The sequence below is a fragment of the Peromyscus leucopus genome, chromosome 10 (genome assembly GCF_004664715.2).
Source record: "Peromyscus leucopus breed LL Stock chromosome 10, UCI_PerLeu_2.1, whole genome shotgun sequence".
Classification (NCBI taxonomy): Eukaryota; Metazoa; Chordata; class Mammalia; order Rodentia; family Cricetidae; genus Peromyscus; species Peromyscus leucopus.
Genome location: NC_051071.1, coordinates 52,137,787 through 52,160,014, shown reverse-complemented (window position 1 = coordinate 52,160,014; position 22,228 = coordinate 52,137,787). Strand labels below are relative to the sequence as shown.

Sequence of the window (22,228 nt, the reverse complement as noted above, 5' to 3'; positions counted from 1 at the left end):
TGGATTAGCAGTCTAAGAGAATGACCACACACAAAGACATTTTTCTTAAGATTTGCTAAGTCAAAGATAACACAAATGTCTTACAGTCTGGCTGGAAGATTCTGATCCCCTGTATCCTCAGAGCAGTCAGCCTGTGGCCTGGGATTTATGGTCCTTCTGTTGCTCTCCTGATATCCACCATCTGGACACCACCAGAGAAGCCAGGTGCAGAGCACATGATCGCAGCCAGGACAAAGGACCTTTCAAGAAAACTGACATTAAAGTGTCTAAAAATATGATAACCAGATTGAGTGGTGTGGAGCAGGTTGGTGATGGCAGCAGCAGTCACGATAGTGGTGTTGGTGTGTATGTGTGTATATGTGTGTGTGTGTGTGTGTGTATACACTCTCACACATGGGAATGTCATTATGCATTATGTCAGAATGGTTTGATTCGGATTCTAAAAATGTTTCATGAAGGCTCACATGTTTAAGGCTTGGCTGCCAGCTGAAAGGATTTTTGATAAATGAATGGACCACACAAGCTCTGGTGTAATCCATTAAGCCATGGAATTCTTACTGAGTGGATTATTAAGGGGGCTCTAGTAGGAAGCAGATTGCTGGGGAATGCTCTTCATGGGCATATTTTTGTCTGGTCCCCTGTTCCTAGGCATCCTGTCCACCATGAGGTGAGCCGCTTTGCTCTACCACGGTTTCCACCATATTTTGCCTCACCATGCAGAGACCCAGCAGCAACGGAGTCACATGACCATGCACTGCAGCTTCTCAATATGGAAGCCCACATAGTCTTTCTTCCCTTAAGTCATTTTGCTCAGATACTTTGACAGGGCAACAGAAAGTGATGGATACAGACCTGGCAGAAATATTACAACAACGAAAACCATGGAATCAATAATTTTTATATGGGTATAAGAATTACTGAGTGAACCAAGGTATTATTACAACATTTCGAAGGGAAAGAACAGATATTAAGATAGCCGAGGAAGGGGAAATGGAATAGAGTGTTATGAACAGCTAAAGCGGAAACTAGAATAGGAGGATTGATGGGGAGGGTTGGGAGGGCAGGGTAAAGGAGGGGATGGGACAAGGACCACTGATTGTAAAGACCTTTTGAAAATCATACAGAAACCTGTTAGTGTAGATGCTTCCTATACAGGTATAAAGGAGTTTAAACGGAGTTAGCATATTATGGGGCAGGGGGACCAATACCTCAACTAGACAGTATATGCTACCAGATAAAACCCCCAGCACCAGGAATGAGTTACATCTTCTCAAATTATTAGCCAAAGGGATCACACAGACCCCACAAACATGACAGGCTATTGCTAATGCTATTGGTTATCCTCCACAACTCGGCAATAAGACCCTATGGCTGAAGACTGCACATCCTTATGGAGTCACGAGGAATCTAGCTGGTACTTAACTGGAAACTTCACTCTTACCAGCTAGTGTTCACATGATAATCCTTGATGCTGTTCTTAAAATAAAGTGCACACTTGGGAGTTTTACACCTATTTCTGCTGCTCAGGTCTTAAAGTCCCCTAAGCCTGGATTCCCATGTGTACACCAATCTTAGTATCCAATCGGAAGACAAGTCAGTTGATTTGTAGAACATATTCACAGCATGGCCTTTATCCCTTACATCTTACTCCCTACCCACCAGTTGGTCCATAAAGCCTGGGAGTGAGCGAGTGAGAACCAAGCATAGGATAATCGGAAATGAATGGTTGTGGGGATAGAGGGGCCAAGCAGGGAGAAAATGATTAGAAGTATTTGATACATTATTATTATTTTAACGGGCAGTGGGGGATAACAATGGAAATGCTAACTATATGCATTGTCTAAGTAAAAACATTCGCTGGCACGTATGCCTTATTCATCATGATTTTCCCTATCCTTCATTTGCATTCTAAAACAAACTATTTTCTTTCCCCGGGATTATCCTCGTTGAAGGAGTTTGTTCTTCAGCAAGGAGAACAGAAATGTGGGTTGTGTCATAGTAAACACAGTGTTTATAGACATAACAAGTTACATTCTAACCACTTGTGGAGCCGGCAGGAAAGGCGAGCCCCACTTTTCACAAGCCTTTAGTTTATGCTCATAGCCTGTGCTGTTTACTGTCTTCCAGACCCCAGCCTCCAACACAGCATCTGGTATTTCAGCGAGATCAACTGTCCTTTCATCAGTAAACGAGCGAAGGGTGTTCATAAACCTGGACGCCACTGACATTGGTTCTTCTATTTTTGGTTATTATGTGGTAGGCTTACATTTATTCTTACACATTGGTAAAACATGGAAAACAGCTTCAAATTTGGATGAAGCCAGACCCCCTTTGCTTCTTAAGATCATTTACTTGTCCTCCTTGTTTGGCAGAGAGTTCAAAAGTGCTTGTTAGAGGGTGGCTGTATTAGGCAGAGTGACTCAAAATGAAGAAGTCTCACTCAGTTCCGGGTACCTTTTTTTTTTTTTTTTTTTTTTTTTTAAGTCTGACCCAAACGGAAGTGAATGTGAGGTGAATCTCAGGAACTTGAAGTAGAACAGAGATGAAACTCGAAGCAACATAGTATCAAGCTACTGGATGGAAACACATTTGTGTCATGTGAGTCGACATGACAGAAACCGCTCTCTTTAAACTATTTGTGGCAATCGTGGTCACATTCATTTTAGTCCTGCCGGAATTTTTCAAGACACCAAAAGGTAAGTAAATCATTGCAGCCGAGATCTCCTTTCTTACTTCAGAGCAAACTGTCGGCTCCTGGTGACAGACTAGGTCTTTTTGGGTGCATGCTGTGTGAGCTGAAGTTCAAGGTCTGAAATACCTCTAAGTAAAATGAGATCCCCATTTTAGTTGTCTAGCACAGTGACCTTAGGACTTAGTTATGGTCACAATTGAAAATGAAAAGAAATATATTTAAAACCTGTATTTAGATTCCAGACACAGGACTTAAGATAACACCGTTACATGAGTTTTTTCTTTGAAACTGTTTGCTTCATTTGGAATAGTTGTATGTCTGCTTTTATATTCTGGAACTATTTACTAAGGAAAATGACATTTATTTGTTTTAAAATGATCGAGTTCATTGGCTCACAAGTTAATTTACTGGTGATTTTGGAAAAAAATGTTAGTAATTTTAGTATTTTCAATATACAATAAAAACCCGATCGGTACAAATACAAGCAGTTATGTGTGCGCTTGTGAGCATCGTAAATGGGGCAAAACCCACTCTGAGAGCCCTTTAAAGAACTATTACATGATTGTCAAAACTCTAGGATAGAGAAGCAAAGGACAAGCAGATTTGAACTATTTATGTATCATTAAAAGGTTGGAAAACGTTATTGTGGATGTTTAAGTGATAATTGTGCTCTTTAGCATTTAATAAGAAAAAAAAGAAGACACTGTTCTATTACTAAATTGAAATCATATAAATTTATTAAAACTAGAGAAAGACTTATATTTGATAGCTCGCTGCAATGAATATTTATTGTTGCATATATGAAAAGCTCAGTATTCAGATAAAAATACTTTTGCTAATTATATTTGATGACATACTGCAATGATTATTTAATGTTGCATATTAAATGATGCTAAGTAGCCAGATAAAAATATTTTTGCTAAATAAACACTGCGACTGCAATTTTAAGAATGATTGAATTTAAAATTTTTTTCTTTTGGTTTGGTTTTTTTATATATTGCTCAGATTAAGCAAGCATAGTGTATATCTTTGATGCTTATTTTCACTGGCTGAAAATGTGTCCTACAGAAAATAGAATAAAGAAAACCTATTTTTAAGATATTTTGAGCTGAGAGTAAAAACCCGTTTAGCAGCTATCTAAGCCAGGCCTTCTCTGTGTTTATGTACCTACTACTTTGAAAAATCAGTCTGACTCTAATGAAAATCAGGTAATTGGCACACGCTGTCTGCTGCATTGGTTAGTGCTTTGTGAGAGGTAGCAGTTCTAGAAGCTCACTACTGATTGTGGGGAGGAGGAAGGCAGAGACGCTGTTCTTATGACTTGGAGTTCCTGCTGGAGTGTGACATCAGGAGACCAGAGCACAGGAATTCAGAGAGCAGCATGTCGGGAGTACTAGAGGGCCTTTGAATTTGGAAACAGAAGGAAGCGTTTACAAAGTCCACATCAGCTGCACCTCCTTGGCCGATAGCGACGCGTGTGTCCTTCTTGCTGACGCACGCCGCTTACGAAGTCCGCTCTCTCAGCCGCCATGTTGCTTTTCTGCCTTCCCAAACCAGAGAGAGCTACTTCCGTTTCCTGGTCTGAGAACAGGATGATGAAATTATTTGGATATTTTTGGTTTCAAAGAATCCCTTATTGTGGAACGGCAAACAAAAATGTTTGCGAACCATTCTCCTCTCCTGGTGTCTTTCGTTGGTGGAAGGGATTTTGCTCAAAGCCACCACAAACAAAATGCTGTTATTGGGTAAACTGTTTCACACATGTGAAAGTGTAATAATTATGCTTTGTAATGGTCTGAGGGTCATCAGGATTATTGCTGTAACCTAAACAGATGTAGCCTTGTATTGATTAAACTCAGGAGGTATGAATGTAATTTTTTCCCCCTTAATTTTGTTTTGTGTTGTTTTGTTTGGGATAGGGTCTTTCTATGTAGTTTTGGCTGTCCTGGAACTTGCTATGTAGACGAGGTGGGCCTCGAACTCACAGAGAACCGGCTGTGTCTGGTTCCCAAGTGCTGGGATTAATGGCATGCGCCATCACTCCTGATCATTGATGTTAGTTTTTAATACCAATATGAGTTATCTTATGAAAGGAATTGAATGGTCAATCAGTGCATATCATAAAGAATTTGGTGCAATTATTTAGATGATGAAGTGAGATTATTCTCAAAGAAGAAAAATGAATCTTGAGATTCTCAAGGCTAGTCTTAGCCTGTTAAGTACTAGTGTCTTTTCTTCATATTGTATTGATTGCTCTATTCACTTTAATTTCTAGGATAAATATGATAAAATGATTTAACTAATGAATTACTCAGAGATACCCTGTCCTTATCATGTCAAGTGAACTCAGAAGTAATCTCAGGGTGGAACAGTGTATACATGAAGTTTAATACGTTTGATTTCAAAACAATAAACTCTCTAAAGCCCCAAGTGGGAAATACAGCACCATATCTAATCATTTATTATCAAGAATACATCCAAATATTGGATTAATTATTAGTAGGAATCTTCAATTATTACAATTATGTAGTGTTGGTTATTTGGTCTAATTTTAAGAAGGAGAACCTCTTAAATATTGCTTTGCCGCTTAAAAGGCTGCATTGGCAAGATAGCCTATTCTCCAGCAATGTCCTGAAATCCCCAGTTAGTTTAAAAGGCAGCCAGCACACAGCAGTTGATGAGCAGCTTGACCCACTTAAACCATATGTAGAGAATGGAGATGCAGATGGGGTGAGTGTATTTTGATTCCATTTCTTGCAGCTGAGGAAACAAGGTTGCTCCCAACTACATCACTGCTGATCTGCTTTTGTTGGATGTAACGTTTAAGAGGGAGCCTGGGGGAGAGGGCTGGAGAGATGTTTTGTTGATTGTTTTTTATTCTTTGATTCTTTTCTCTTTGGGAGCCCACCACCCAGCTCCCAAATAAATCACATGTGGAGGCTTATTACTACTTACGAATGCCTGGCCTTAGCTTGGCTTGTTTCTTGCCAGCATCTGTCTACCTTTTGCCTCTGGGCTTTTTTCTTTCTCTATTTCTGTATTTCTTTTCTTCCTTCTTATTCTGTGTCTGGCTGTGTGGCTGGCCCCTTCTTTTCTTGCTCTTCTTTTCCTCCCAGATTTCTTCTTCTATTTATTCTCTCTGCCTGCCAGCCCTGGCTATCCTTTCTCCTGCCTGGCTATTGACCGTTCAGCTCTTTATTAGACCATCAGGTGTTGTAGACAGGTGCAGTAACACAGCTTCACAGTTAAACAAAAGCAACATAAAAGAATGCAACACATCTTTGCATCATTGAACAAATGTTCCACAGCATAACCCATTGTAACACATCTTAAAATAATATTCTACAACAGAGATGGCTCAATGCTTAAAAGCACAAGTCCTCAACATTTCTAGAAGACGTGGGTTCAATTCTCAGCACCCACATGGCATCTCACAACAGTCTGTAACTCCAGTCCCAAGGAACCCTACACTCTCTTCTGGACTCCACAGCTACCAGGCATGCACACAGTACACAAACACACAAATTTTAAAGAGATACTTGGTTAAACCTTAGGTTGACTCTAATGATCTTTAATGGATTGTTTCCCTTATCCACAGTGTCTTCTGTGCTGGGAAGGTGAGGCTACCTAAAAGAAAGGCAGATTCTTAAGGAGTCTTCAGTCATGAAGAGTACCAGCTGTCAAGCAATTAAGTACCACCCTATAAAGAGTAAAATGAGTTGTAAAAGGGTGTTATGGGAACATTAATGTTGTTTCCAGGCCTACGCTGGGAAGAGGTTTCTTCTGTTTCCAGCTGCCAAGAAAAATAATAACTTGGCAGAGTTCAAATAATCCCCCACCATTCTTCATGCCTGCAGAAGCTCTTTCAAAGAGGAGTCACGATTCTTACTGATTTTCAAATAAAGTGTTCTCATATCAATATCTCAACACTTTATAAGAGCTGACATGGCGGGGCATCGCAGAGACTTGCAGAGAGCAGGACAGGAACAGTGTGCATGAAAACACTGCTAGTCTAATTGCATCCAGCTGTTTGGATGGCGCTGACTTTGACGAGTCAAACTCGCCTAGAAAGTTCACTAGCTTTCATTTTCTCTTCCATGTTCCACTTTCTGGTGGAAATGGTAATAGAACGAACAGTGAAACTGAGGAAAACCAAGGATGAAGAACCTTGTCTTATGAATTTATAGGACAAAGCCTCAAGTCCACAGCATGTCTTCACTATATTTATGTCTCTGTTATTAAAGGCAGTGTCTTGAGGGAGCTGCGAGGAATGAAATGCCATCCTTGCTCTCAGACAGGGTACTTGATTTTCTTCTTATTGACTCCTTCATAAAAATTGAATCAGGTATTCCCAATAAGGTTTAGGACACATGCCTATTTAAATGTTAAGTTGGCGGAGGTCTCATTGTGTTGCCCAGGATATGTTCTCAAACTCTTAGGCTCAAACGATTCTCCTACTTCAGCCTCCCAAGTGCTGGGACTACAGGTGTTCACTATTGCATCTGGCTCATAATTTAAGGCGTGCCTGCCTGCATGCGTGCGTGCGTGCGTGCATGTGTGAGTGAGTGAGTGTACGTGTATGTGTGTGTATAGTGTCTGTGGAGGGAAGAGGCCAATACCAGACATCTCCTCTACTGCTCTCTACCTTGACTATTTCAGACACTGTCTGTCATTGAACCTGAGCTTATTAATTGACTTGACTGATTTTCTAGTGACCTCTAAGGATACTGTTTCCAACCTCCAATCCTAGGTTACAGATGTGTACCACCATGCCTGGTTTTTGTAAGTGTGCTGGGGATCCAAAGTCAGGTCCTCATGCTTGTGTGGAAGACACTTTAATGACTGAGTCTTTCCCCAGACCTTTGGCTCAAAATTCATAAACATTTTAACAAATATGCGCATTTACATATATCAGGTACCAGGCTAAATATTTTTACATATAACTCACTTTTAACTGATTCAATATTTCAACTCAATGACTGGGAATATAGTGCAGTGGTAGAACATGTATTTGGCATGTATGAGGCTCTAGGTTTGATCTTCGTTATGTGTGAGTGCACACACGCACACACCCCTCAGCCATGGTGAAGCATTATTCTTAAGACACACTAGTCTGAAAATCTCCATAAAGAAGGACAAAGGGTGGATGGATAAACTTTGTCCTGACACTACTGAATTTTCTGAATTGCTGTGGTTTTAAGATGCTACAAGAGGACTTGTTACTGTTCTGTACATATTTTAGGCAACATGTGCTAACAAACGCGCTGAAATCAAATGTGTCCGTCATTTCCGAAAACTTGGCTTTATTGGCTGAGCTGTGACACCAGCAACCCTCGCCTGGGATGCTTCTGGCTGCCTGTCTCATTATGCGTTGGGGGCCGAGTGGCAAATGCTTTCTTGGTGTACCTATTTTTGTTGTCTTTGTAGAAAATAATGACATTTTCTTTAAAAATTCTTTTTATTCATAAAGATAAATCGCTGCATTGCTGATATCTCTCTCACCCCCACTGTTCTTGTCCTTCCCTCTTAACGTCACTTGTTCCTCTCATTCACCCTTTAGACTTCTGCCTGCTCATCAGTCTCCCTTGTACCTTCATGTCCCACATACACATATTAGAATCCAGAGTCTCTAGGATAGAGAGGAAATGCGGTATTTCTCCTTCTGAGCATGTGTTATTTTGCTTAACATGATTTCTAATTCCATCTGTTTCTTTGGGAATTCTTCTTTATAGCTGAAGAGACCTCCGTTGTGTTTATGTATCACATTTTCTATACCCATTTTTCTGGTGAGGGGTATCTAGACTGGCTGTTATGATTGGTGCATCAATAAACATAGATGCACAATATCTTTCTGGTATACTGACCCATTCCTTCAGGTATATCTCCAGAACTGTGAGAGCTGGGTCAAATGGTAGTTCTATTTTTAGTGGGTGTCCTTAAATTATCCAGTCTATCTTTTGCCTCTGGACTTTTACTTCTGTAAATCTTACTCTTACCCATGGCTTGCTGTGTAGCTGTGTAGCTGGCCCCTGGAGTCCTCCTCCTTCTCTGGCTCCTTGATCTTTCTTCCACCCCTTTTCTTCTCCTCTCCTCCCAGATTTCTCTTTCTATATATCCTCTCTACCTGCCAGCCCTGCCTATCCTTTCTCCTGCCTTGCTATTGGCCATTCAGCTCTTAATTATACCATTAGATGTTTTAGACAGGCACAGTAACAGCTTCACAGAATTAAACAAATGCAATATAAACAAAGATAACACACCTTAAAATAATATTTCCCAACAAACCAGTTATCTCTTTGGCCTCTTTTTATAGGGCACAAATCCTACTCTCCAGAATTCTACTTTCATGAATTAATCACCTCTACAGACTACACCTCAAAATATAATTATGTCAGGACTATAGTTCAGCATATGAGTTTTAAGGCGATACAAACAGTACATTGTCAATAGTCAAAGGCAAGACGGTTTCTTTGACTTCTATTGTTGGGTTTATTTAATTTTATAAGATGGTGCTAAATATAAATCTCTTTCCCAAAGAGATTATATCAGCAATGTTTCCAGTAGCAAAAATACTATTTACTGGGCTTTCATTGAGTATCATGAAGTTGCAAGAATCATATACTCTGATATAATCCATCTGTTCCTTACAAAGTTTACTGACAATTTGCTACCTGAAAAACAACTAAGGAATCAGGGAAACAAGACAGCCTAGATTAGTCATCTGGCAAGCAGTGGGGAAAATGTCTGGCTGTGGGAAATTATTTTGTTTCTACTTTGGTTGAAGTAAGAAAAAAAAAAAGAAACCTTATTGAGAATTTACACATAGCTGGCCATGATATGGATATTGAGGTCCATTATGTGTGAGGTTTAAAAAGTCCAATGCAAGAAGTGAACTGAAGGCCTTTTGGATCAATGGCACCATTAGATACCCAGCAGAGGCAAATACCAATATTCTGTGGAAGAAAAAATTCTTCAAACCAGTCCGCATATAATTCTCAATAAAATACCAAAGAAAACAAGATATTCACCAAAAAAAAAAAAAAATCACAAAACACATGAAGACTCAACAGACAAGAATCAACAGAAACAACAGACAGCAGAATCAGATCTTTGAAGAACGGTAATATTAGAATTAGGAGATAGAGCATAAAATAAATACTTTGTTGTTCCAGTAGATAAGAGAAAGCACCAAAAATATGAATGATAGGAGAGTACATTTGGACCTTTATCCCACACCACACACGTAACCAACTCAAAACAGATTAAAAACATTGTAAAAGCAACAACAGACATCGTAAAACCCAAGACTGTCCAGCTGTTAAAAGATTCTTCTAACAGATTTGATCAGTCCCTGTCACGACTTTCAGAAATGTCCTCAAAAGCACAGGGAACACAGATTTAAAGTTAGACAAGTGGAATTGCATCAAACTGGAAAAAAAATCTGAACTGACAACGATCAACACAGCTATGGACAAGAGAACATATTTGTGAGATAGAGTGTGACAGGTGTATTCACCAATTTAACTACCACATCTTAACCACGAGTAAGACATGCCTTTCCATCTCTCCAAGAAGCCCTGTCTGGCTCCATCCCATAAGAGCCCCTTGACCACCACTATTGTGCATTTTCCCCAAATCCCATATAAACAGTATCATGCGGTGCATAGTCACTTGTGTGGCATATTCGAATTGGCAAAAACAAAACAAACAAACAAACAAACAAACACTGCTATGATTCACCCGTGTTGCTACTTGTAGTTCCTTCTCTTGGTCACTGAGTGACATTCCATCGTGATGTCAGGAGTTGTTTTTAGATTTCATTCTTTGCTGGAAATGTGGATTGTTTTCAGTTCTGGACTCTTATAACATCCAAAAGCTACCATAAAAACTCGCGTGCCGGTGAAACAGAAGCATCCTACCAAGTGGGTATGTTTTTATTTGTGTGTATAGATTCCTAGGAGTGAAATTTGGGGTCCATATGGTGAGTGTATATTTAACTCATGGAAAATGGAAGTCTGTCCCCCAATGCAGCTGTGCTATTTTTACATTCCTATCAGTAATGTATGAAAGTTAGTTATACTTCAGAGCAGCATTATTTTGAACAGCTGAAAATGGAAACAGCCCAAATGTTCACTGTCAAAGAGATGGATGAATTATGTAATATATTCATTCATAAGACACAACAAATTCACTACAGTTGTGTAAAACTATCATGACTAAAACACATTAAGGAAAAAAGCAAACCACAGAAGAGTACATATTATAATGCTATACATTTGCATGCTTCCAAAATATCCTGTGGTGCAGTGGGTAGTGAGAATGCTCTGAAGGTGTTAGCAACAGCCTGTTTCTTAACTTGGGGACTGTGATACTAATATTTACTTATTTCCATTCTTAATTTGGGGAGGGGGGGGGACACAGTTTCTCTGTGTAGCCCTGGCTGTCCTGGAACTCGCTCTGTAGACCAGGCTGGCCTTGAACTCAGAGATCCGCCTGCCTCTGCCTCCTGAGTGCTGGGATTAAAGGAGTGCGTCACCAACACTTGCACCACCACAGCTTGGTGTTATTTTTATTCTTTAATGAAAGCATCTTGCATGAGACATCTTGTACAAATATATGTGTGATATGTTCTTACTGTAAAAATTAAAGGAGGAGGAATACAATTCTTTAGTGTTCCGGTTTGCTTGTCTTTGAAAAGGAGAAAATAATTGACCTGGTCCTATTCTGTCATGTGTTTTCCTAGCTCTATTTAGGATTCTGCATGCTTCCTCAGAGAAGGTCCCAACTTGGCACTGAAGTAATCCTGGGGTGCATTTGCATCTCTCAGAGTGGGCAGGTAGACATCTGACTCCAGAAATATTAATGGAGGTAGTTAAGTTCACAAAGTTTATAGAGATGAGGATATAGCCCGTCTGATGACTAAAGCGTTTGGGGAGAATGATTTATTTCTTAAAATTACACCAAGAAAGGTTGTGTCCTCTATTTATTCCTTTTCCAATAGAATTATTTAAAGATTGAGGTTTTAAAACCTCATAAAGTGACCTGATATCCAAATATAAAAGGCATATCTTCAATTCTAGGAAGCCCGGCTGGTTGCTTATTGAATAAGAAGACTGCAATATTGACAGCAAGAATTTCTCACTCTCCTTTCTAGGTCATGTCATAGCCATATAAATTCAAGAAGCTAAAAATTTCACAAGATCAAAGTGCCAGTGAGCAAGATGGGAAGGTGACAGTTAATATGTTTTTCATGTGTTTTAGTAATACTGAGAAAACTATAAATGAGCGCGCTTGATCAGTGGGTACAGTTCCGTTTTCCTCCTTTGGCATTGTTACTGAAGGCAATATTATGTTGTAGTTACAAACTCATTACAATTTTTATTATAAGTATATTACACGAAATAAAATTTATTTGAATACAATTCGGTTCCTCTGAGAAAAACCTTTATTAGCAACTCAGTTTTGAAATTTCTTCACAGTTGGAAACTACATGTGAATGATTAGAGAAATATTTTTCAATATAGAGGGCTAGGACATGAGCATCTAATTTATTAAATCATATTAAAAATCACTAATAATCAAATGCTTATGGAATTACTATTAAAATACAAGCTTCACTAATTAAAAAATGCCTTTAATATCAGTCACTAATTTGGCTTCCTTTCAAGTCTGAGCCAAGGTGTTGAGTTAAAAGCAGTCCCTTTAAAAAGCACGGCAGTTGTTTCCTTGTACTCTATGTTACTTAGAAATCCTACACTACATTTAGAGAAGAAGCCACAGAAAGGTAGTCTTGGCCATGTCAGGGATTTCACATATAAAAAAAACCAGCTGACGGTGTGTGAATCACTGGAAGATGCCTTGCCTACTCCTTATTGTTCCTCACTGTCAAATGATCCTTCTCAATTACACCATGAGCTTGGATTTGTTTATATTGATTCAGTCACAGAGAAGCCCCACCTCAGGCAACGGGTACATTTAAATTTATTTATTTATTGACTTTTATTTTGTGTGCATTGGTGTTTTGCCTGCATGCATGTCTGTGTGAGGGTGTCAGATCCCCTGGAACTGGAGTTGCAGACAGTTGTGAGCTGCCATGTGGGTGCAGGTTAGCTTGGCCCCTCCACATTTTTAAATTTTTAATCTGGAATACAGGATTACATTGAACATTTTTGAAGTTTTTACTTTATCTTATGTATATGGATGTTTTGCCTTCATGTATGTATGTGTACCATGTGCATGCCTGGTACCCAGAGAGGCCAGAAGAGGATGTCAGGTCCTCTGGAACTGGTACTACAGATGGTTGTGAGTCACCATGTGGATGCTGAGAATTGAACCCAGGTCCTTTGGAAGAGCAGTCAGTTAGCTCTTCAGTTTAGCTCTTAATGGCTGGACCGCCTCTCCAGCCCCAAAGGCCTGCATTTAAACAACACACAGTGGTGAGGAACTGTGTCCTAACAGAAACACATGGCAGAGAAGAACTGTTCATCCATGGCTGGGAACAAAACATTCTAAACAATGGTTCTCAACCTGTGGGGCTTGGCCCCTTTGTGGGTCCAATGACCCTTTCACAGGGATCACCTAAGACCACCAGAAAACACAGATGTTTACATTATGATTCACTTACAGTAGCAAAATTACAGTTATGAAGTAGCAATGAAAATAATTTTATGCTTGGGGTCACCACAGCACGAGGAACTCTATAAAAGGGTCCCAGCATTAGGAAGATTGAGAACCACTGTTCTAGAGACTTTCTGGGAGGCCAAATAATAGACAACAAGTGTTAAGTGTTAGATCCTGCAAATGCTACCTTGTAAGGAAACAGGGTGCTTACAAATGCGATTAGCAATTTTGATAAGAGATATCCTGAGTCATGCAAGTGGACATGATATTTAATCACGAATGTCCTGATAAGGAAGAGGCTGTGACGGCCCTTCTTAGTTGTCAAGTGGACTGTGTCTGAAATCAACCAAAGCCTAAGCTGCTGAGCATACCTATGAGGGACTTTTCTTGATTGAAAAAAGTTTAGGGAAAACCCACCCTAAATTTGGACCTTCTGGGGTGGGAAGAGCCACCTTAAATCTGCCTATATAAAGGGCCTGGAAGAAGGAAGCTTGCTCTCTCTGCCTGCTTGCTCCCGCTCTCACTGGCAAGTCTGTTCCTTCCCTGGCATTAGAGCCTGCTCCATTGGGAGGCTGGCATATACTGAAGACGAGCTGAGGCGTCCAGCCTTGTGGACTGAACAGCTGCTGGATTCTTGGACTCCCCATCAGTAAACATTGGTGGACTAGCTGGACCACAGCCTGTGAGCCACTCTAACAAACCTTACATACATACATACATACATACATACATACATACATACATACATAGTCATTCTATCAGTTCTGTATCTGTGTATGTATACATTCTATCAGTTCATATATATAGTCATCTATCAGTTCTGTATCTGTGTATGTATACATTCTATCAGTACACACACACACACACACTCACACACACACACAGTCATTCTATCAGCGACATTCTGTCAGTTCTGTTATTCTAGAGAACCCTGACTGACACACAGAGTCAAAGGGAACTCTGACAGAGCCAGGAGAGAAGGAAGCAGGGACACAGGAGAAAACACTATGATTACAGAGACAGTGGTGTCTGTACAGAAGTCAAGGAATGCAGGCAACCACCGGAAGTTAGAAGAGACTCAAGAAGAAGACTCTTCAGGAGACTTCAAAGCTTGTAGACTTTGGGATTTCTGACTAGTGACATTAACACTGTACTTCTGGCCTCTCACACCGGGAGAGAGTTTTTCTTATTTTCAACAGCCAAGGTTGTGGCACCTTGCTCTAGCAGACTTAGGAAACAAACACAGAATTTTCTCTCCCTTCTTCAGATTCATGCAGTTGACTATTTTAAAATGGATAGATTCAGAAAAACTGAAGATTTATCTGTCAATTTTTCCCCCAGTGGCTGTAGAGATTGGTTGGTGGCTGAGAGTGCTTTACTTACTGTTCTTACAGAGGACCCAAGTTAAGCTCCCAGGGCCCATGTCAGGCAGCCCTAACTTTTCCAGGGTTTCCTGTGCATTCTTCTGGCCTTCATGGACACACACATGACATACACCATACCCAGACACACATAGACACACACATACACCACACACACACACACACACACACACACACACCACACACACACATAGACACACACATACACCACACACAGACACACATAGATACACACACAGACACACACAGACACCACACCCAGACACACATAGACACACACAGACACACACAGACACCACACACAGACACACATACAGATACACACATACACCACACACACACACACACACACACACACACACACACACCACACACACATAGACACACACAGACACCACACACAGACACACATAGATACATACACACACACACACAGACACCACACAGACACACACACACAGACACACACACAGACACACACACACACACACTTACACACTTTAAGAAATTCCAGAACAGAGGGTTACTAAAATCCTGTTGTTTCTAGTTACTTCCCTACACGGATATTTGTTCTATGAAAATTAATAAGTTTAAAAACAAAATGCTTCAATGGAATAGATTCATGTAAGAACAAACATTGTCACAGACAGACCATCATCTGCCTGAACAATGAAGAGCTTACTTTATGTTTATTTAAATGTCAAAACCTCAAAATCCACAGCTAAAGAGAGCTTTTTGTTTTTTGTTTCCTTTGCAGAAAGAACACAAGAGCTCGCCTGCTGGGAAGTGTGTTTGCTACCCAATCTCACCTATCCGCTTCCCTCCTTCAATTTTTCTTCTGTGGCTTCTCTGCAACCAGCAGAGGAAACACAGACCGTTATGGGAATCTTTCCAAACTACTCCAGTTCCCAAAGCTTCGCTGAGATTTGCCAAGGCATCACAAGTGGATTTCCGATGTGCTCCTTGTGTTTGGTTTGCAAATCCAACGGAGATTTCACTTCTCAGGAACAAACATCAAAAGGTAAACATGAAGGAATAGAGTAACATTTGCTAAGTCTAAATGAAGTCGTTCTGAAAAAAAAAAAACATCCCAGGGCTGGAGAGCTAGCTCAGTTGCTAAAGCATTTCTCACCCTACAAATGTAAAGAACTGAGTTTGAACACCAGAACCCACATAAAAACTGGGCATGAGGCTGGACAGTGGTGGTGCACGTCTTTAATCCTAGCGCTGCGGAAGCAGAGACAGATGCAGACGGATCTCTGAGTTTGAGGCCAGCCTGGTATACCGAGTGAGTTTCAGGACAGCCAGGGATACACAGAGAAACCCTGTCTGGAAAAACCAACCCCCAGAAGAAAGAAGAGGAGGAGGAGGAGGAGGAGGAGGAGGAGGAGGAGGAGGAGGAGGAGGAGAAGGAGGAGAAGGAGGAGAAGGAGAAGAAGGAGAAGAAGGAGAAGAAGGAGAAGAAGGAGAAGAAGGAGAAGAAGGAGAAGAAGGAGAAGAAGAAGAAGAAGAAGAAGAAGAAGAAGAAGAAGAAGAAGAAGAAGAAGAAGAAGAAGAAGAAGAAGAAGAAGAAGAAGAAGAAGAAAGCAAGTGGGCACAGAGGTTGGAGAGATGGCTCAGCAGTTGAGACCTTTCGAAGGACCAGCATTCACTTCAAACATCTCACAACTACTTGTAACTCTAGCTCTGGGGGATCTGACACACTCTTATGGTCTCTGTAGGCACTGCACCTATGTATACATATGTGAACAGAGATGCATAATAAATATTAAAGAAAAATAAAGGAAATGCTGGAACGCTGGAGAGCCTGCTTGTAATCCCAGAGATGCTGAGGTGGGAGGCAGAGACAGGCAGATCTCTGGAAGCTCACTGGCCAGACAGCTGAGGCTACTTGGTGAAGTTCTAGGTCAATGAAAGCCCCTGTCTCAGACAGAAGGCAAAGGCACCCGAGGAATGACATCCAGGTTGTCTTCGGGCCTTCGTAGGCATCTGCATGCTGAATGTACTGTGTACACACACCACCATTCCCCACCCCCATCACAAGCATTTCGTTTTAACGTCTAGTGGCACTGGAACACTCAGTGGTGTGTCCTTTGATGAGAGATTTCACAGGGCTTTGTAATGTTGATCAATTCTAGTTTAATGTACTGAAAGCAAAATGCTTGTTCATAAAATCCATCAGAATACCAGTGTAGTTCATATGCATTTGCTAGCTAAAAGGATAGCTGATGTTCTTTTCGAAGATAGTGATTGTTTAAAAAGCAATTCTAAGTAAATACCTAAGCATTCGCCCACTGAGTATGAGTTGTCATTTTTGTCTGGCTCTTCAATGGGCCTCTTGAGGGTAATGTCTTTGCCTTTGTTTACTACCGTATCCCTCCTTTTGGCATCATGCCTGATGTAAATCATAGTAGATACTCAATAAATATTTGTTGAAGGAAGGAAGGATCACACAAAAGGATAACAATATATTCTCTGCAGCACCTAATGGGGCATTGCATGTCCTCATAGCTTCCACTATCAACTTGATATAAACCTGGTCACATGGGAAGAGGGAACCTCAACTGAAGAATTGCCCCGCTCAGATTGACCTGTGGCCATGTCTGTGAGGCATTTTCTTAATTACTAACTGATGTGGCAGGCCCAGCCCATGGTGGGTGGTATGGTCCCTACTTGGGTAGTCTGAGCTATATAGGAAGGGTAACTGAGCAAGCCAGGGGGATCCAGGCAGTAAGCAATATTCCTCCCTGGTCTCTGCTTCATGTTTGCCTGCAGGTGCCTGCTTTGAGCTCCAGCCCTGGCTTCTCCCAGTGATAGACTGTAACCTGTAAGCTAAATAAACCCAAGTTGCTTTTGGTCATGGTGTTTAATCACAGCAACAGAAAGCAAAAAGGGCGTGTGTGTTATGAGATCCACATATTTGATGTAGTTAGTTGAACTGAATCCAATCGATCACTGAGAAACTAGCAATTCTTTTACAGTTGTAAAATATGCTGGTGGCCTCAAGCCTCAATATCATTTTACCACTACCACCACCACCACCATCATCATCATCATCTTCATCATCATCATCATCATCATCGCCTATTCAGCAGGAGTGCTCCTGTCTCACTAGTTACTGAACCTTTTTCCATTCTTTGAGAAGAGGAACATGATTTCTCGGCACTGACTTTGGGCAACATTCTTACTCCTGCAGTCTTACAACCATCCAAAGATTCTGCCCCGAGTCTACAGAAAACAAGTCGGGGAAATACCTCCACAATGATGGGAGACTAGGAAGCCTTTTAAAAGCAGGTGGCTGGTAGACGTCGCTGCTCTGCTGCCTCGGACATAAGTGAAGAGGGCTTTGAAATGTGTCCCAGTCACTCCGGCTGTGTAACAAATCACCCCCCGGACAGTGGCTTGAAATGCAGCAATCTCCTTCTCCTTTCTCTTCTCTTGTCCCTTCCGCCTCCTCTTCTCTGCTCTTCTTCATCTTAGTTCTCCCCTGACCCCCGCCTCCTGCTTCCTCTCTCCCTCCCTTCCTCAACCTCCCTCTGGATGAGAAACTTAGATTGGTTACAGATGGACTTTTTCAGGCTTGGGGCGTTTCATGCTGTGGCAGTTAGTGAGTAGATGCAACATTCCAGGGGAACCAGAGCAGCTGGGGACAGCTGAGGTCTCCCTCTTCACATAGTCACCAACAAGAGTGAAGATCTTCTTTTTTTAAAAAGATTTATTTATTTATTTAAATTTATTTATTTAAATTTATTTATTTATGCAAGTGTTTTGTTTTTATCTGTGCCTACAGAGGCCAGAAGAAGGCATTGGATCCCCTGGGACTGGAGCTACAGAGGAGGTGATTTGCCATGTGGGTGCTGGGAATTGAACCCGGGTCCTCTGGAAGAGCAGTCAGTGCTCCTAACCGCTGAGCCATCTCTCCAGACCTCACTTTTTCTTTATGCATTTGTCTCAATGGACATTCAGGTGGCTTCCCTATTTTAGCTATTGAGACTGTGGGAATAACCACTATGTCTTCGAGATCCTGATTTCAGCTCTTTTGGGTATGTGCCAGAAAGTGAGCTTGCTGGAGTAAATGGTGTTTAGATGGTTCAGTTTGGGAGGAACTTATTTACTATTTCCCGAACGGAATGGATCATCCCCCCCCCCCCTTGCTATCAGGACAAGGACTCCAACGTCCCCACAGCCTTCAACGGTACTGTTGATTTATCTTGGTTATGGAAGTCCCACTGACAGGTGTCAGGTCATATCCGACCGCGGTGCTGACAGCCCCCGTGAGACTCCGCTCTGGATTGTGTTTTCTTATTGGACACTCTGCAAATAACCCTCCTTCACCTCTTTCTAGGTCTTATCATGAGGGGGTCAATGGAGGTGAAGGCAAATGACGTTTCCTCCCCTTGTCAGCATTTCAATGTCACCGTCGCTCTTCTAGTTGACGCCCCGAGGGAATACAACACTACCTGTACCCCCGGAACCCACCCTGGGAATTCCACAACCGCAGGAGAAGAGCCAACCAGGGAAGATTCTCTAAACCACACTTGCAGGATCATGGGAAACACGAGTAATTGTACTCACATTTCCATGAGCCTAGAAATGGCCGTGAAACGTAAGTTTGAAAGGATCAGAGGGGAAAGGAGAAGCTGGGCATCCGTGCGTAGAATTAAGAAAGGGCTGTGAAAGTCACCAGTGGTCAAATAGCTAAAGACTTCCATGGCTGAAACAACACCATTTGCTTTTCTTTCAAAATGTGTTTCCATGCGACTCAGCCATAACCCGAGACAGAGGCGGTATGTCTGGGTTGTGATTTGAGGAACACTAGAAGGGTCCTGTCTCCTAGGATACCCGCAGCATGCCTGGTGTCTGTGCTTGATGGAAAGCCAATACACCTCAGTACTCAGAGGTGGGAGTTCTCTTAGAAGGTGAATGTCCACACATGATGCACTATTAAAGTTGCCTTTGGGCCAGGTTAACACATCCTCTCAGAGCTGACGCAGCGTGGGTGAACAGAGCTCTCTGATGTGATGCTGTGCAGAGTAGGCACTTGGGGGGGTCACTGGCTGTTTCTGAGGGGAAGCTCAGACATTTAAATTCTGCTCAAGGCTTATTAAGTTCCTTGAACCCTGTTCTGAACCCCACAGTTAATATTTTCTGCTAAGCAGTGTGCCCTCACCTCACTCATAAAATCTATTATTAGAAGGCATTTTATGATATAGTCATTTAATGAGTGCCTTCTGCATGTCAAGCACCATGCCTGGATGGGGGCCCAGAGTCAGATGAACCTAAAACCAGAGGAAGGAATCACACAGAAACAAGTGGGCCCCTGGAGCTGCAGGTGCCACGACAGAACTGTTTGCTGGGGCATTTTGGTACCCCAAAAGAATGGAAGCTTTCCCCATCACTTTAGAATGCTTTCCTAAAGCTGAATCATTTTAAAGGTAATTAATATTTTTAAAGTATGCTTACAGCAAACATCGATATATAAGGTGTAACCTCCTCAAATGATATGATCAGCTGGGGACCAGGACCGACGGTTCAATCACAGGAGTGTCTGGGGGCATTTTCCATCCAGGCTGTAACATTGGCAGAAACCAGGGCTGATCGCGCATCTCCCTGGCCGCTCATCAGCTCAGCCCGGTTCTCTGTCTCAGCCTTCCCATTGCTCCCCATCTCCTTTGCTCCTGCCGCACCTTTGTTAATTTGAGGGCATGTTTGGGGGCTGTGTGGCCCATGACCAAGATGATTAATCGCACACAGCTCTGAGTCTAAGGCTACTTTGTGGCGCTCTTGATGTACAATAAGAAAATTGATATTGGCATCACCTGGAAGTGAAATTAAATGCCAGGATTTTGTATTAAATGGATCCCTGGGAGCTACTTGGCCAATTTCCTCATTTAGTAGCTTCATTTAATATATTGGAAAAGTGTTCAGGACAGCAAGTATCCCTATTACAGTTAAAGCAGCAAATAGCTTTTCCGTTAAAGGCATACACCACCACTCGGCCTCTTATCTGATACGCTATATCATGATGTGATATCTCATTGCGTTGAATTTTTTTATTTTATATATATTTCTTTGTGTGTGCATGGATGCCATGGCACACAAGTGGAGGTCAAAGGACAACTTGCAGGAGTTGGTTCTGTCCTTTCTCCATGTGACTTTTAGGGGTAGAACTCAGAGGGCTGGCGAGTGCCTATGCTTGCCGCCTTTATTGATTTTTTTATAGTGCCTAATTAAAATTTTTTTTTTTTACAGCTGTCACTTGTTCTGTGAAGATCACTTGGTACATTTTAGTGCTGTTAGTTTTTATGGTCGGCATCATCCTCATCATCCACAAAATACTTGAGGACCACAGGAGAGTGCAGAGGTGGCAGAGTAAGTACTAAGAAATAAACCTGTAGTGGAATATGAAGGTGTGCTACTTTTGTTTATGTTGCATTTGTTTAACTCTGTAAAGCTGTGTTACTGTGCCTGTCTACAACACCTGATGGTCTTTAATAAAGAACTGAATGGCCAATAGCAAGGCAGGAGAAAGGGTAGGTGGGGTTGGCAGGCAGAGAGAATAAATAGGAGAAATCTGGGAAAAGAGGTAGAAAGAAGTAGTCAGAGGAGGAGGAGAAGGACGACAAGGACGAGGACAATGACAATGTCGATGATGATGACGACGACGACGACGACGACGACGTTGACGACTAAGACTCCAGGGGCCACCCAGCTACACAGTGAGCCATGGAGTAAGAGTAAGATTTACAGAAATGAGAGAACAGGAAAAGCCCAGAGGCAAAAGGTAGATGGGATAATTTAAGAAAAGCTAGCAAGAAACAAGCCAAGCTAAGGCCGGGCATTTATAATTAAGAATAAGCCTCCATGTGTGATTTATTTGGGAGCTGGATGATAGGTTCCTCAAAAGAGCAAAAAGCATAAACCCATTGTCACATGGCTTTGCCCAGGGAAACATGTACAAACACCTGTTCAGCCCACATTTTCTTTTTAGTTAGGTTGGCCACTTACTGTGTGCCAACTATGTGCAAATGCTGGTTCCAGATAATCTAAAAGATTGAAAGTATAGAGAAGACGGTGGCTCCACCATTCATGGGCCTTTCTCCTACATGGATGGGCAAATGGGCAAGAAGAAGGGCAGGATGGAAAGGAGGAGTTGTCGGGATGGTGGCTGGGAGGGCTTGGTGGAAGTGAGGGCAGAGAGAGGCCGAAGATGACGTGGTGACACTTGCAGAGTTAGAAATCCTGAGCAGAGTGGTCTCTAGGTGACACTGTGACTGATAGTAAAGTTTGGGCGGGGCAGAACTAAAAGGAGTCTTTTCAGTTAGAACGGTAGGGGCAGTGTTAGATGGTTCTAACACTTCGTGTGACCTCGGCACTCACCTATCAGAACGGGTTGGAAGTGTATGGCTGCATACACTGACTGCATATCAGACTTGATCGACAGTTTTTCGGTAAGTAGTTGATCTCTGAAAGACAGTATAACAAGCATCACCAAGATAATAGGCTCTGAAGACATAGAGACTCAAGTTGGATC

The 22,228-nt window shown here is 41.7% G+C and overlaps 1 protein-coding gene across 1 annotated transcript in view; it reads left to right on the top strand.

Annotated features, from left to right (window-relative positions):
* Positions 1 to 2,496: 2,496 nt before the first annotated feature.
* Positions 2,497 to 22,228, top strand: part of Tmem156 (transmembrane protein 156) — a 32,976-nt gene continuing 13,244 nt past the window's right edge. Inside the window, exons 1-4 of the mRNA XM_028882224.2 lie at positions 2,497 to 2,696; positions 15,452 to 15,715; positions 19,040 to 19,300; positions 20,947 to 21,066. Coding sequence (XP_028738057.1) covers positions 2,609 to 2,696; positions 15,452 to 15,715; positions 19,040 to 19,300; positions 20,947 to 21,066 — 733 coding nt within the window. The 5' untranslated portion in view covers positions 2,497 to 2,608. The remainder of the gene's footprint in view (positions 2,697 to 15,451; positions 15,716 to 19,039; positions 19,301 to 20,946; positions 21,067 to 22,228) is intronic.